This window comes from Rutilus rutilus (genome assembly GCF_951802725.1).
Source record: "Rutilus rutilus genome assembly, chromosome: 24".
Classification (NCBI taxonomy): Eukaryota; Metazoa; Chordata; class Actinopteri; order Cypriniformes; family Leuciscidae; genus Rutilus; species Rutilus rutilus.
The window spans coordinates 24,871,582-24,888,016 of NC_140228.1; the positions used below are offsets into that span (position 1 = coordinate 24,871,582).

A 16,435-nucleotide genomic window follows, 5' to 3' on the forward strand; every position below is an offset into this window, starting at 1 on the left:
AATGCCTCAATTTATCAAGACCTTGAAGCAGATAGGAAGGAGAAAAGCCTTGTATGTGCCGCTACACATAAGTATAAGTAAAAGGGGCTTTCCTTGCCATTACTGTTTGGATAAAACAACTAGGAAGTCTCCTTCGGTTATAAATAATGGCTAGAGCGGTGGCCATGATTTTTGGAATGACTTTTGAATGTTTTAGTTGCATAACATCGGTTAATGGAAACTGCGTAATTTCGCAATAATTTTTTTATCGACATTTAGAAAACTAGTGCAAAATGCCCGTGCAAAATCAGTTTTTGTGTGTGTTTTTATTGTTGGTTTGGTGTGTTTGAGTGCTCATTGTTACAATTACACAGCAAAAGTTAAGTGACATTTTTATTTGTACATGGTATGGAAAATTGAACTACTACATGATTCAGGGAGCAGGCTACACAGTGAACTCCAAGAAAACACCATGCTTGAGCAAACAGTTTGTGAATAGGCTACTACAAATGATGCCCGTGAAAGAGACTGAACGGATTGAATATGATATGTTGGTAACACTTTACAATAACTGCATGCTATTAATCATTAGTTAAGCATCACTAAACAGTTAATTCATCATTTATAAAGCATTAATAGACATTAATAAGCAGTTTATAAATACAGCTATAAATGCTTTGTTCTTGATTTATAAGCATATCTATAATGTGTTTAACTAGATGTACCGCATGGCGGTACAAAATATGACCGCCGCTCAGGCCTGCACTGGCTTTCCACAAAAATAAATGACGTGGAGCAATTTGGCTGTATTTTGTGTTTATGTATATACCTAAAAAAAGTAGTAGTATGTGCATGTCTGTCTGTGTGTGTGTGTGTATGTGTGTGTGTTTGTGTATGTGTGTGTCTCTGTGTGTGTGTGTCTGTGCGTGTATGTATGCGTGCATACATGTGTGTGCGCGTGTGTGTTTGTGTGTGTGTGTGTGTCTGTGCATGTGGATTTGTATGTGTGTGTATGGGTGTGTGTCTGTGCGTGTGGATGTCAGTGTGTGTGCATGCTTGCGTTTGTTTGTATTCCTGCATGTGTGTGTGTGACAGTATCATCCTAAACCAGCAACCCTTCGCTCAACACCACCATCTACAGGCCGATGAGTGTACAGTCACTAAATGTGCACATAAATGAATTTATTTTATACCCCCCCATGGATGAAATTCTACGAAACTTAGCATACACCCAGAGGATGTCAAGTTAATCATACACATGAAATATGGTGCAGTTCTGAACATCTCAACTGAAGTTAGGGGCGATTAAAGCAGAATAATATTGCATTTTCATTTTTTATGGGAGGGGCGCAAATCACAAATGAGTGATTATGGGCTAGGTTGATGTGGGCCCTTAAGAGCAACATACAGTACCATAAAAATTTCTTCATCCTCGGTTCCACGGTTCAGGTAGTTATTTAGGAAAAACTGCATTTTTTGGGTTTGGGGGGGCCCAGTGCGGGGGGGGCAGTGGCCTCCGGGGACCAAACTAAATTTTTCCGTAAAAGTCTAGTGGGGCTACATGCCCACCAAATTTCATGTTCCCCGGTGTTTCGGTGTCCCTGGTATCGTTGACGAAAAAATTTAGTAGATGACAAAAAAAAAAAAAAAAAAAACTTTGACAATCGATTATGGGCTAGGTTGATGTGGGCCCTTAAGACCAACATACCATACAAATTTCTTCATCCTCGGTGCCACGGTTCAGGTAGTTATTTAGGAAAAACTGAATTTTTTGGGTTTGGGGGGGCCCATCGCGGGGGGGGAGTGGCCCCCGGGGACCAAACGAAATTTTTCCGTAAGTCTAGTGGGGCTACATGCCCACCAAATTTCATGTTCCCCGGTGTTTCGGTGTCCCTGGTATCGTTGACGAAAAATTAAGTAGATGACAAAAAAAAAAAAAAAAAAAAACTTTGACAATCCCTATATGACCGCTTTATAATAATTGTATTTTCATACTTTATTAATGATCAATTTATCATTTATAAATGAAGTATAGCATTATTTACAAACCAGTTACATTATTTACCATTATTTACAAACTAGGTGTTTGTCATTGATTAATAAGATCACTTAGAAAGTGTAAGTAAATGTTGTAGATTCAGGTAGTTATAAAGCATTTAGTAGTGGTTAGTTAACTATTTTTTGTGAGCTCATCTAACGTGAGGACTAGTTATGCCCTGTAAAACATTTACAAATTAGATTTAAAGGCTCATTGATCTTCTAAACAGAAAAAGGAAACAAAAACAACACAATGATACAGAACATTAACATATTTAACAGCCTTTAAATCTCGTTTATAAATGTTTTACAAGGCATAACTAGTCCTCACTTTAGATGAGCTCACAAAAATAGTTAACTGACCACTACTAAATGCTTTATAACTACCTGAATTAACCATGAATTACAGTAGAAATACATGTTAATAAAGCATTTATTAACACACTAAGTAACTATTACTATATGTCTGAATAATAATATGTATTTAAACAGTTTAATACTCATTTACTTACACTTTCTAAGTGATCTTATGAATCACTGACAACTCCTAAATAACCGGTTTGTAAATAATGCAATACTTAATTTAGAAATGATAAATAGATCATTAATAAAGTATGAAAATACAATTATTAAACACATTATAGATATGCTTTAAAATCAAGAACAATGCATTTCTAACTGTATTTATAAACTGCTTATTAATGTCTATTAATGCTTTATAAATGACAAATTAACTGTTTACTAATGCTTAACTAATGATTAAAAGTGTGCAGTTATTATAAAGTGTTACTGATATGTTTAGTTGGTGAATAGCATAGGCTGCTTTTACACAGTAACGATAACGTTAAGCGCACCAGAATGAAATATAATATTCAGAAGTAAACAGCATAGCTGACTTACAGATTCAGTTAACATCCACAAATGAATAAGTGCATCGATTCAGGGAGCAGTGCAAAGTGCCCGTGCAAAATCATTTTTTGTGTGTGTTTTTAGTAATTGTTGGTTTGGTGTATTTGAGTGCTCATTGTTACAATTACACAGCAAAAGTTCAGTGACATTTTTATTTGTGCATGGTAGAAAGCAAATACTGATACTGACATAATGACATACAATAAATGTGGAAAATTTAACTACACGATTCAGGGAGCAGGCTACACAGTGAACTCTGAGAAAACGCTACTTAAGCTCCGCTGCTTTCTTCGACCCTCTCTGTCTCTGGTCCTGGGCTGTGCTCACTCAGTGTCAGTGTGAGAGGGGGAGTGGCCAGCGGCTAGAGCGGCAAAAGCCAGTGTGTGCTTCTTTTACCGATATATATTTAACGCTATCTTTTGCATTTCTTATCCAAACAACGTCAAACTTGGCACTGCACTGACTCATGCCGTTGCAAGACACCTGTCAAGTTTGAAATCCATCGGACTAACGGTTCGAGAGATATGCGAATAACACACACACATACACACACACAGACAGAAAGATGTTCCGTAATTTATAGATAGATATAATATACAGAAGTAAACAGCGTAGGTGACTTACAGATTCAGTTAACATCCACAAATGAATAAGCGTGACGATTCAGGGAGCAGGCTACACAGTGAACTCGACGATTCAGGGAGCAGGCTACACAGTGAACTCTGAAGAAATGCTCATATAATAAAATATAATATTCAGAAGTAAACAGTGTAGCTGACAGAGTGTTTATGTCAGAATATTTATTTTTAAACCACAACCTTCTAAGTGCTTCTTTTACCGATATATTTACCGATATCTTTTGCATTTCTAATCCAAACAACATAAAACTTGGCACTGCACTTACTCGTGCCCATAACGAGACACCTGTCAAGTTTGAAATCCATCGGATTAACGGTTTGAGAGATATGCGAATAACAGACATACTGACAGACAGACAGACAGACGTTTCTGTAATTTATAGATAGATATTGTAAAAGTTTTGCGCAAATCTGTAATGGAAACGTGGCTAATGATTGCTTGCTATCTTGGTCCCTTTTTACACCCAAATACTACTTATAGCTAGTCATTCTTTCAAAACTTACATTACATATATATATATATATATATATATATATATATATATATATATATATATATATATATATACAGGGGCGGCTGGCCAATAGAGGGCGCTAGGGCGCCGCCCCCCCATGAGCAAATACCATAGACTGTAGGCAAATACATGTAAATACATAAATAAATCATATATACAAATTATCAATATTTGTGTGTTTGAGATAGTAAATGCACCTAGTATATGTGAAAAATATGATAGCAATTCAAAATGTCTGTTTTTTCTACACGTCCCGTCTAGATCTGTACACACGCTGGAGAATTTTTACTGTATGATAAATTACAACGGCGAACAAAATGACTCCAGACGACTCTAACTCGATTCAATCTCTTGTCCAATATCCGTTTGAAAGATGAAGCTTAGTAAATAAACTCCGTGTGAAAGAGCTGGACCCAGATCAACCAGATATTTCGATCAGACAGCAGGCAAGTGATAAAGGAAAGCAGTAAGTGCGAGGCTTCTCACGCAGCTGGTATACCAGAAAGGCTTGGTTGGCTGGATGTTCTCATGCTAATGCCTTATTTTGCTTTCCGTGCATACTTTTAAAAAATACGGGGACAGATCCAGCATGGACAGTTACCGGAGTGAGGGATATGAAGCACTTGTCTGAGAAAGTAACAAAACACGAGAACACCAAGGTACACATGGATAATTCCGTCAAGCTAGCTGTACTGGGAAGGGTTAACATCGCGACCCAGCTTGATGAAGGCCACAGGGTTGCGGTGAGGAAACACAATGAGGAGGTGGATAAAAACCGGCACATCTTATAAAAAATAATCGACTGTGTGAAGTTTTGTGGGGCTTTTGAGCTGGCCTTGCGTGGGCATGATGAGACCGACACCTCGAACAATCCCGGCATTTTCAGGGGACTGGTGGACTTCGTTGCTTCACTCGACAGCGTGCTGGAGGAGCACCTTAAGACAGCCACCGTTTTTAAAGGTACGTCAAAGACCATACAAAACGAGTTATTAGACTGCATCAGTGCTGAAGGATTACATTCTGGAGGAAGTCAAGATCGCAGATTTCATCTCCATACAAGCTGATGAGACAACTGACATTTCCACCCACTGTCAGCTGGTGCTTGTGCTACGTTATTTAGACGGCAAAAACAACATACAAGAGCGGTTTTATGAGTTTATTTCGATCCAGAATGCCACCGGCAGACACCATCGCTACAGCGCTTCTGGAGAGGCTAAGCGTCATACTCCCAGATGGACAAAAAGTCAAACTTATCGGCCAAGCTTACGACGGAGCTAATGTAATGAGGGGAGCCACCGGCGGAGTGCAGCGCAAGGTGATGGATGTCCATGTAAACGCTCATTACGTCCACTGTTACGCGCATCAGTTAAATCTCATCATGCAGCAGGCAACGTCACACATCCCCAAAATCTGCACTTTTTTTTCCGATCTTGCAGGATTTTCTGCTTTCTTCTCCAGGTCACCCAAGCGAACCACCGTACTTGACCAAGTGGTTGCCCATAGACTTCCCAGAGCCTCTACAACACGTTGAAACTTCCACAGTCGCGCTGTAAACACCGTGTACGAACAAAGAGATGACCTCCTAAAGTGTTTTCAGACCATCAGAGATAATGGAAACTTTGATCCCCTAACTGTCAGAGAGGCTGGGGGCTTTGTGAGGATGCTTGAAGATGAGTCTTTCTGTTTTTTTCTGGCACTGTTCCACAAAATCATGCCAGATGTGGACATGCTGTGCAGCTGCAGAAAAGGAACATCGACGCAGTTTTCATCAAATCACTTGTCCAGAAGTTTACAGACAGCGTGCAAACGATCAGGTAAATAACTTTATTTACGATTGGCTGATAAAACTTTTGTTAGAAATGTGATTTGTTTATTTCCAGATTTGTGTCTAAATGTGCCTAGTCATCCAACTGGATGATTATCATAAGCCCATTACAATTATATGTGTTTCAGTATTTTAAAAGCAAAGAGACTATTAGATTTGGATAATAATGAAGGTAAAGTAGTTACTTCCCCATTGACTTCCATAGTTAAAAAAAAAATAAAAAATACTATGGAAGTCAATGGGGTCCATCAACTGTCTGGTTGACGACATTCTTCAAAATATCTTTTTTTGTGTTCAACAGAAGAAAGAAATTCATAGAGGTTTGAAACAACTTGAGGGTGAGTAAATAATGACACAATTTTCATTTTTGGGTGAACTATCCCTTTAATAATCATACTTGACTCGTTCAGTCAGAATCACTTTCATTAAAATGGCTTTATTGGAAATTTATGCTGATGAATCTTTTAAAGGTATGTGATACCATCCTGACCCATGCCAAGGAGCGGTTCTCCTTCACCCAGCACCTCATCAGCGCAACACTGCTGCATGGAGATCTCTTCCCACAACACTGTGTGAAGTTCACTGACACAGCGCTTGAAACAACAGTGGAGGCATACCCCATGCTGAACAAGGCCAAGCTCAAAACAGAACTGTTCCTTATCTATGAGAACGACGAGTTCAATGCTTGCAGTGGTGCAGTACCTCTGTACCAGTTTTTAATGGAGAACAACCTTCAGAGCACTTTCACAGAGACTGTCAGTCTTCTCAAGATCCTCATCACCACACCCATGACTACAGCTGAGTCTGAGAGGTGCTTCTCTACTTTAAAGAGGATCAAGACTTTCCTGAGAAACACCATGACGCAGGATCGCCTGAATGCTCTGGCGATGCTCTCCATGGAGAAGAAACTTATCAGGGACATTCCTGACTTCAACAAAAGGGTCATTGAGAGGTTTGCCACTCAGAAGGAGAGAAGAGCAAAATTCCTGTACAAATGAGATCACACACACACACACACACACACACACACACACACACTCACACACACTGTTTCTTTGTACATTAATTTTATAAATATAAATTGTCTTAGACAAATTGGCCAGCTGATCCAAGCTGGCGTTAGCCCATAAGATTTCAACAAAAAGTGGAGAAGGGAGGAGTTCCCGCAGCGTTGCTACGCAATGACTCATTTCCGCCTCTCAGGGAACCGAGGTTACAATAGTAACCAGAGACAGTTTCAAAGCTTCATGAAGCAGATTTTCGAAATTGCCAACACTAGTTATCTGGATTGTTTGTCCTGTGGTTTTGACCCTATACCTGTTCTGAGGATTACAGCTGTAAATTACCCTCAATAAAGCAGTGTTTGGGTCTTCAACCTGTGTTTCAAAGCAGTTTGTAAAAATAACATAAATGGGTATAAATATTATGTTTTTTAACATTATATATATTATTATTTAATATGTTTTAAATGAACTTACCATACAGGTGGATGTCCAAAGACAAAGCAGCAAAAAATAAATGGAACAGTGTGTTATCCTGTGAACTAAGACACTGTAATGAGAATTTGTTTTGCAAATGTGACCTAATTGTAACCACATTCTTGTACATCCATCTTTGTGAGGACATTCATTGACACAATACAATCTCATACCTTACCCATCACAACTAGGTGTTTAACCCAAACCTTTACCCTAAACCTACCCTTAACCTTATCCCGAAAATCAAGTCTTGACCTTCAAACAGGCATTTAACACCAGAACCGCCACTAGGTAAAATTGACCCATGGCTGTTTTTCAAATGTACATAACAGATTTTCAATAAAATATCCATATAAAAAAGTCTCACAGTCATTGACTTTTACTAAAATTGTGTCCAAAGTGCCAGCAGGTCAAATGTAATAATGCTTTTATTTTGGTGCAATTTGTTTGATCAATGTGTATGCTTAATGTAAACAGTCATAAAACGCATGTTCAAATGTAGATGTTTTAGCCAGCTCAAAAATGTTCAAACTTTGTATTAATTAATAATATTTGTTTTGCAATTTTTATCATCTATTGTTCCCTACCGTGTTGCTATTAATTCAAGTCTGCCCATTTCCTGAAAAAAAAGATAGATCTATGATGTAATGAATAAAACAATTTTTATGATTAAACCAAATTTATTGGTGTTCATTTATTCAAATTATAAATGATATACATTTTTTAATAATTAAAGGGATAGTTCACTTTGAAATTAATTTTTGATATGTTTTAGCTTACCTCAAGGGCATCCAAGATGTAGGTGTCTTTGTTTCCGCAGTAGTTTCAATTTTGATATTTTTAGGTCAAACCGTTCTTGTCTGTCAGTCATATAATGCATGTCGATGGTCACTGGCTCAAAACACAAGCACAGAGTCCAAATTAAAACAATTCCCCATCGTCCAAATGAAACAATTCCCCATCATAAGTACACATTGATGGCCTAAGACACGAAACGAGCGGTTTGTGTGAGAAAACGAACAGTATTTATATCGTTGTTATCTCTTGAAAACAGCACACGTCCAAATGATCTGACGGCGCGGGCGGGTATAGATATATACATAGATGTCACAGTATTAATTCTCCCGAGTCTTTCTGGTAGAACATGGGTTATCTTAATATGCGATTAATTACACCACTCAAATATGTATTTATTTCCTTCTAATTCTCATTGTCATTGCAGGCTGTTTTAGCCTATAGAAAAGTGATTAGTGTAGCTTGCTTAAAATAGCCTTGAACATGAAACAACAGGACATAAATATAGTTGATGACTAAAAATAATAATTTCATGACTCTAGACATTACTTTGTGAAGATGGTGGCATATTACAGTAACATAATACATTTTTTAGCCATATCAAAACAGTAGTCATGTGCATGGGTCATTTTTTCCCTCCAGCGATTTTAGGTATACAAGACCCCTGGCGGTTAAGGTGTTCCCAAAAAGTGAGGACCGGACAAAATGTCCTCACTTTACTAATTTTGTCCTCACTCCACTGGTCAATGAGTTCACTTAAGACAGTAATATGTTTATCATAAAATAATTTATGAATGCTTTATTTTTAAGCAAAAATTATGCAAAAAATGTAGGCCTATTTTATCAAAACCTGTAAAAGGTTAGGTTATAGCCTATAAAAATAAAGCATTGATAAATTATTTTATGACAAACATATTGCTGTATTACTAAGTGAACTCATTTATAGTTCTCAAACTGGTCCTCACAAAGACATTAACAAGTACACAATGAATTACATTTAAAAAAATATATATATATTCCATTTTGATTTATATTCTAATCATATTTATATTCTCAGTCATAATAAACTCCCTATAAACAATTATTTACCTGAAGAATTAGCTGTGGGTTGAATGACCATGGTCACATTCGATGGTTTCTGCACAGCAGGGGTCTCCAGACTTGGTCCTGGAGGGCCACTGTCCTAAAGAGTTTAGCTCCGACCCCAACACCTGAACCAGAAAAACAGTTGGTGTTAAGAACACTCATTACACACACACACACATATATATATATATATATATATATATATATATATACAATTGCTTGGACTGATTTCTCAATACTTAGGTCACTTTTTCAAAACTCAGTCTATGTGGGCTAAGGTGTGGCTTATTTATATCCAATATATATATATATATATATATATATATATATATATATATATATATATATCCTAGATGTTCATGTCTTTCTTTCTTAAGTCAAAAATAAAAATAAAAATTTTGAGGAAAACATACCAGGATCTACTTATAGTGGACTTCAACGAGAACCAACATACCAATATTGAAGGTCCAAATTGTAGTTTCAGTGCAGCTTCATAGGGCTCTACACGATCCCAGCCGAGGAATAAGGTTCTTATCTAGTGAAACGATCAGTCATTTTCTAAAAATAAAATAAAAATGTATATACTTTTTTATATAATCATGTTGGAAAGGTCAGGCGGTAATCGGAAAATGTAGGGTAGAGCGAAAAACGTCCGACATCGCTGTTTTACCTTGTATTTCTTTCTTTTTTTTGGTGAAGGGCGTTTGACTTAGTCTTTGCACATTTACTTTGTAAACACTAGGTCTGCACTTCTGCCTATGTTACGCGTGACCTTTCAACGTGATTACGTAATGCGTGGTGAATCGGAGATGTGGTGCAAGTCGAGCGTTTGTGATTAAATAGTATATATATATAAAAAAAAAATGTATATAAAAAATGACAGATTGTTTCGCTAGATAAGACCCTTATTCCTGAAGCTGCATTGAAACTGCAATTTGGACCTTCAACCCATTCGTTGGTTCCCATTGAAGTCCACTATATGGAGAAAAATCCTGGAATGTTTTCCTCAAAAAAGACATGAATATCTTGATGACGTGGGGGTGAGTAAATTATCAGTAAATTTTAATTCAGAAGTGTACTAATCCTTTAACAATGACACATGACAGGATCACATTACGGGATAAGGGAATCACATGACAAAACCAGAAACATGACAATGGGAAAACTTCAAAATAAGAGACATGAAAACGTACTCAGTTACTAACGTAACCTCGGTTCTCTCTAGAAGAGGGTACGAGTATTGCGTAAGTTGCTTACGCTACGGGTAAAGTAATCTTTTCTCGAGATATTATTCTTAATTTTGTATTTATTGTCAACGCGTTGCAGCAGCTAGCAGACCTAGAGCGGGCTAACTAGCGCGCTCATTGGCTGCTCTGCGGCAACTGCAGCAGCCTACCACTGAGCCCTGCGTGACGCTTCGCGCCCCCACGCGCCATAGCCCGCCAGAATGGGCGTGGCTTAGCGTATAAAAGGACAGGCTCGGGAGCTGCTTACCTGGTTTTCATCGACTGAAGCGAGACCAGCTCGAGGCGCGAGCACGGCAGGTTACGCAATACTCGTTCCCTCTTCTAGAGAGAACCGAGGTTACGTTAGTAACCGAGTACGTTCTCTTACGAGAGGTTCTCTCATATTGCGTAAGTTGCTTATGCTACGGAAACCCCTTGTCAACGCCGTGCACGCCAAGCATCAACCACATGCTTGGGCACACCCGGGGGACACAGATTAGTGGGAATAAGACGGCAAACTTGAGTGGGCCAGTACATGTACATAAGCACACAGTATCAAGTGGCAGGGAATACAGAGCGGCACAGCTGGTCCATACTGAAATGGGAATATCTACCCTTATAGTGCAGCTCAACCAGGGGAGCTAGGATTAATGTGAGAGTAGCCTGCGCACGAACGAATCTGAGCAGAACATACTCCTAACTTAGACTGACAAAAGTCTAGCCTGCAGGGCAGGAACTTCTAGGTTATAAAACCTAACAAATGTAGAGGGGGAGGCCCAGCCTGCCGCCATACAAATGTCGTGAATAGAAATCCCGCTGGACCAAGCCCACGAAGAGGCCATGCCTCTAGTGGAATGAGCCCTGATGCCCATGGGGCACTGCAGGTCTTTAGACACATATGCTGCCACGATAGCATCCACAATCCACCTGGACAGACTCTGTTTCGAGGTGGCGAGGCCCTTGGCGCGCCCACCGAACAAAACGAAGAGCTGCTCCGAGTACCTGAAGGTGGCGGAGCGCGTGACGTAAACCCTTACGTAAACGTAAACAGGGCAAAGGAGGTTAACATCGACTTTGCTACCAGATCCCGGTAGGGCCGATAATGTAATAACCTGCGCTCTGAAGGGAGTGCCAAACACTTTGGGGACATAACCATGTCTCGGCTTGAGGATGACTTTAGAGTCATTAGGTCCAAACTCGAGACAAGCGGCGTTAACAGATAACGCGTGTAAGTCACCCACACGCTTGACTGATGACAGGGCTATCAGAAAAGCGGTTTTGAGTGAAAGGTATTTCAGATCCACGGTCTGTAAAGGTTCAAAGGGATGTGCTTTCATGGCCTCCAGGACCATAGAAAGATCCCAAATAGGAACCAACGGGGATCACGGGGGATTCATCCTCCTGGCTCCTCTAAGGAAGCAGATGACGAACTCGTTCCTTCCTATTGACTGGCCGCGCGTCGACTCTGCGAACGCCGCAATGGCCGCAACATATACTTTGAGCGTGGAAGGGGTCCTGCCCTTATCCAGTAGCTCTTGAAGGAAACAAAGCACCCCAGAGACCCCACAGGTTTGTGGGTCTAGGTTTTTGTTGGCGCACCAGCTAGTAAACACAGATCATTTAGACGTGTAGAGCCTTTTCGTAGAAGGAGCTCTAGACTGCGTGATCGTGTTCACAACCCCTTCTGGCAGGACAACAGGTATCCATTGATTATCTATGCATGCAGAGACCAGCGCTCTGGATGAGGATGCCAAATCGAGCTGCCGGCTTGAGAGAGGAGATCCCTTCTCACTGGAATCGGCCATGGGGCTAAGTCCGTCAGCCGCATCAGCTCCGGGAACCAAATTTGGTTTTCCCATCGCGGGGCTATGAGGAGCACCGAGTGGCCAGTCTCCCTGATTCTCCTGATTACCAGTGGTAACAGCGAGATCGGGGGAAAAGCGTACAGTGGGCAGCTGGGCCATGCTTGGGCCAGCGCGTCCTCGTTCTTCGAAAAGAACATTGGGCAATGAGCGTTGTCTTTTGACGCAAATAGGTCGACTTTCACTTTGCCGAAAAGGCGCCAGAGCAGCTGGACTGTTTGAGAATGCAGGGACCATTCTCCCGGGAGAACGTTGTCCCTGGACAGTCTGTCTGGACAGTCGTTCAGGCGACCAGGCACATGCGCGGCTCTCAGCGAGAGCAGGGAGTGCTGAGCCCAAATGAGGAGGCTTTCCGCCAGAGCATTGAGATTTCTGGATCTGATACCCCCTGGCGGTTCACGTAGGCCACCACTGACATATTGTCCGTGTGAACCAGTACATGGTGGCCCCACAGGCATGGGAGGAAGTGCCTCAGCGCATTCTTGACCGCTATCATCTCCAGACAGTTTATGTGAAGGCACTTTTCCTGGTCTGACCATTGGCTAAAGACCAGCCTGCCCTCGAAGAGGGTGCCTCAACCTAGGTTGGAGACGTCTGACGAGATACCATTCGGCCGCTATCCAAGGCTCCAGAGCTGAAATGCAGCTCTGAGTCACTCTGATCAACCAATCGTCCAAATAGTTCAATATTCGCATGCCCTGACTTCTGAGGGGAGCGAGAGCCGCGTCCATGCACTTCGTAAATGACCGGGGTGCTAAGGACAGGCCGAACGGGAGGACGGTGTATTGATATACCTGACCGTCGAAGGCGAATCTCAAGAATGGCCTGTGACGGGGTATTATCTGAATCTGAAAGTATGCGTCCTTCAGATCGAGAGAGATAAACCAGTCCCTCGGGCGAATTTGCGCGAGGATTTGTCTGGTCGTGAGCATTTTGAACGGTCGCCTGATGAGAACTTTGTTCAAATATCTCAGATCTAAGATAGTTCTGAGAGCCCCATCCTTCTTTGGTACGAGGAAATACCGGCTGTAGAAGCCTGACTCGCTCTGGGAAGGCGGTACTGGTTCTATGGCCCCTTTGCATAGCAGCTTTGCTATTTCTGCGCGAAGTAGGTGTGCTACTTCTTGATTCACTTTTGTCTTGGTCCGTGCTAGAAATCGCGGAGGACGGCGAGTGAATTGCAGCGAATAGCCCTGCTTTACTGTATTCAGCTCCCATTCTGACACTCCCGGAATAGCTTCCCATGCTTTTGCGTGCATAGCTAGGGGTAGAATGGCCTCTCGGTTCCTGTCGCCACACGGCGTGGGCTCGTGAACCTGAATCTGAGGCATCGGCGCGGTGAGTGCGCTCTCGATGCTTGAACACAGCGGCGCGCTGAAAGCAGCGGCTGGCCGGTTTACATGTAACGTCCCGGTCACCTTGAGCGGGGAACATTTCATGGGGAAAAGCCCGGAACGCGTGTGTAGCGCCGGGCGTGTAGTGTTTATCAGTAAGCGTAAGCGCTCGCGGGCAGACACAGGACTTACATTTACAACATAGCCGGTGTGTGTCGGCTTTATAGGTTTTGTCCCCTGGGATAAAAGTGTAGCAGAGCAGGCAGTGAGTAGGTGTGGGCACTGTTTTGTGGGCACATTTCCTACATCTAACACTCGAGCGGCATACGCCAGCTTTATGAGAGTGGGATCTGCATGAGTGAGTGACACAGGGAGAACCGTGCTTGTGTGTAGGGGTGAACACTGGGAAGCGGGCACATTTTCTACACTCAAGACACCATCGGCATGAGCCGGATAACCAGAAATTGCACTCTTTATGAGATTTCTCTGGGTCGCCATAAAAACGGCGTTTGGGTGCAGGTGAGTGGGTTGTACAACGCGCTCATTGGCTGCAAAATACACATCTGTAGTCGCCTTTTTTAAGGGAACTGACAGAGCGAAACGCTTTGATGGCTGTCCGGCCGCGGCGGGACTCAACCATCTTCTTCTCCTTGAAGTTGCTAGGAGGACTTTGCGGGCTCAGGCGTCAGCACAATCTTAGGCCGGGGTCCCCGCGGGGGAGGCGGCCTGCGGCGGCTTGACGAGCGCGATCTCTGGCGAGCGCCTTGGCGTCGTTGCGAAGGCGGAGGCTGGGAGGACTGCTGGGTAGAGCTCCGGGCAGGAGGCTGCTTTTGAGAGCGGCCTGCGGCGGAGCTCGAGCGTCGAGGCAGAAAGAGCTTCATGGCCTGTGTGGTCTTCTGCACTTCAGAGAACCGGTCGACAATCCCACTTACAGCTGGGCCAAAGAGGCCGGACGGAGAGAGCGGGGCATTCAGAAACACGGCTCGCTCAGCCTCCCTCATGTCTGCAAGTGTCAACCAAAGATGCCTCTCCGTAACGGTGAGCGAGCCTCAATCCCAATAGCCTGGGCCGCGGATTTAGTAGCACGAAGGGAAAGGTCCGTTGCGCTCCTTAAATCCGTGATGATGGACTGGTCCGCGCCTTTCTCGTCCCACTCACGGAGGAGATCGGCTTGGAGAATCTGAAGAACTGCCATCGAGTGCAGGGCGGAAGCAGCCTGTCCAGTGGCCGACGAGAGCTGATGTGGCCCGGCAAGCTTTAGACGGGAGGGCAGCCTTTGCACGCCATCCCGCAGAGGGCGGACAAAGGTGCGCTGCTAACGCCTCTTCCACGGGGGGGATAGACTTGTATCCTTTCTCACTGGCGCCGTCCACTTGGGAGAGCGTCGGGGAGACGGAGGAGTGAAGTCTCGCGGAGAATGGTGCGTTCCATGATTTCGTGAGCTTGTTGTGGAGCTCTGGCAGGAAGGGCGCTGACCTGGAGGAGGGCGCGTGGCGGCGGCCAGGCAAAAAAGCACCCATCGAGCCTGTCGCAGCGGCGAACACACACTGGCAGATAAAGGATATTGACGCCGGATAGCGTAGCAGGCACAGATGGCTGAAGGCGGTGAGAAATCGTCCGGCTTCCTCAGGCACTCTCCTAAGCTTGCTCTGTCGCTAGCTTCAACGGCGGCGGCTTCTTCTCAAAGATCCAGCGATGCGGAGAGCTTCGCTGAAGAGATGAAAATCAGGTAAGCAGCTCCTGAGCCCGTCCTTTTATACGCTAAGCCACGCCCATTCTTGGGGGCTATGACGCGTGGGGGCGCGAAGCCAATGAGTGCGCTAGTTAGCCCGCTCTAGGTCTGCTAGCTGCTGCAACACGTTGACAATAAATACAAAATTAAGGATCATTTTTGGCTTCAGTATATTGAGAAAAGATGACTTTACCCGTAGCGTAAGCAACTTACGCAATACGAGAGAACCTCTCGTAAGAGAACATGGAGATGAATACAAAACCCAAAAGTTTTGTTAAGAATGTAAATTATATTGTGGACTACTATTTTGAAACCGGAGAAAAATAACTTTTGTGAAATGATGTAATGTGTGAGAAGAAGGCTGAATCCGAAATCGCCCCCTATACCCTCAAATAGGGCGTTATTTGAGGGGACAGCCATTTATGGTGTCCATAAACCATAGAGGACGTTATTGAGCGCACTTATTCAGTCCCACATTGCACTGCAATAACGAGTGTACAACCAATGTACACTCAACAGCTGTCCGAATTCGCTCACTCGTTTTCATTCACTCCTTCAAGTGAACAGTAATAGTGGACTAACGTAGGGAAGAGTGAATGAGGGTATGAGGGCGATCCTGTCTCATGTGCTTCGTTGTTTAATAACTCCTGACAGATACCACACATCCACTATCTATACTAAACGTTGAGAATAACATAGAGATAAATCTTGTGTTTAATTAAACTGACCATGAGATAATGTTAGCACCACATTTTTGGCCATCTTTTATTAGCCTTATAACTGTTAAAACAAATTATAACAAGTGGAGCCTAAAAACACATTTAAACGTATGCATAACAACACACACACACACACACACACACACACACACACACACACACACACACACACACACACACACACACACACACACACACACACACACCTAACCAACAGTTAAACTCTGGTAACCTAACAAAGCACAATATTTAATTAAATTACTAATAAAATAAATAAATATTAAACAAATTAAATAAAAG

The 16,435-nt window shown here is 42.6% G+C and overlaps 1 protein-coding gene across 4 annotated transcripts in view; it reads right to left on the reverse strand.

Moving 5' to 3' along the window:
- Window positions 1–16,435, reverse strand: part of LOC311283911 (NXPE family member 3-like) — a 93,410-nt gene that overhangs the window by 18,694 nt on the left and 58,281 nt on the right. The window contains exons 2-3 of one of the 4 annotated variants that reach the window (XM_084398680.1): window positions 9,266–9,387; window positions 7,382–7,446 (exon numbers count right to left, since the gene is read on the reverse strand). In XM_084398680.1, coding sequence (XP_084254806.1) covers window positions 7,382–7,446; window positions 9,266–9,296 — 96 coding nt within the window. In that variant the 5' untranslated portion in view covers window positions 9,297–9,387. Of the gene's footprint in view, window positions 1–7,381; window positions 8,056–8,161; window positions 8,277–9,265; window positions 9,388–16,435 lie in introns of those variants that run through there. The other 3 variants (XM_084398678.1, XM_084398679.1, XM_084398681.1) reach the window with 3 other exon arrangements.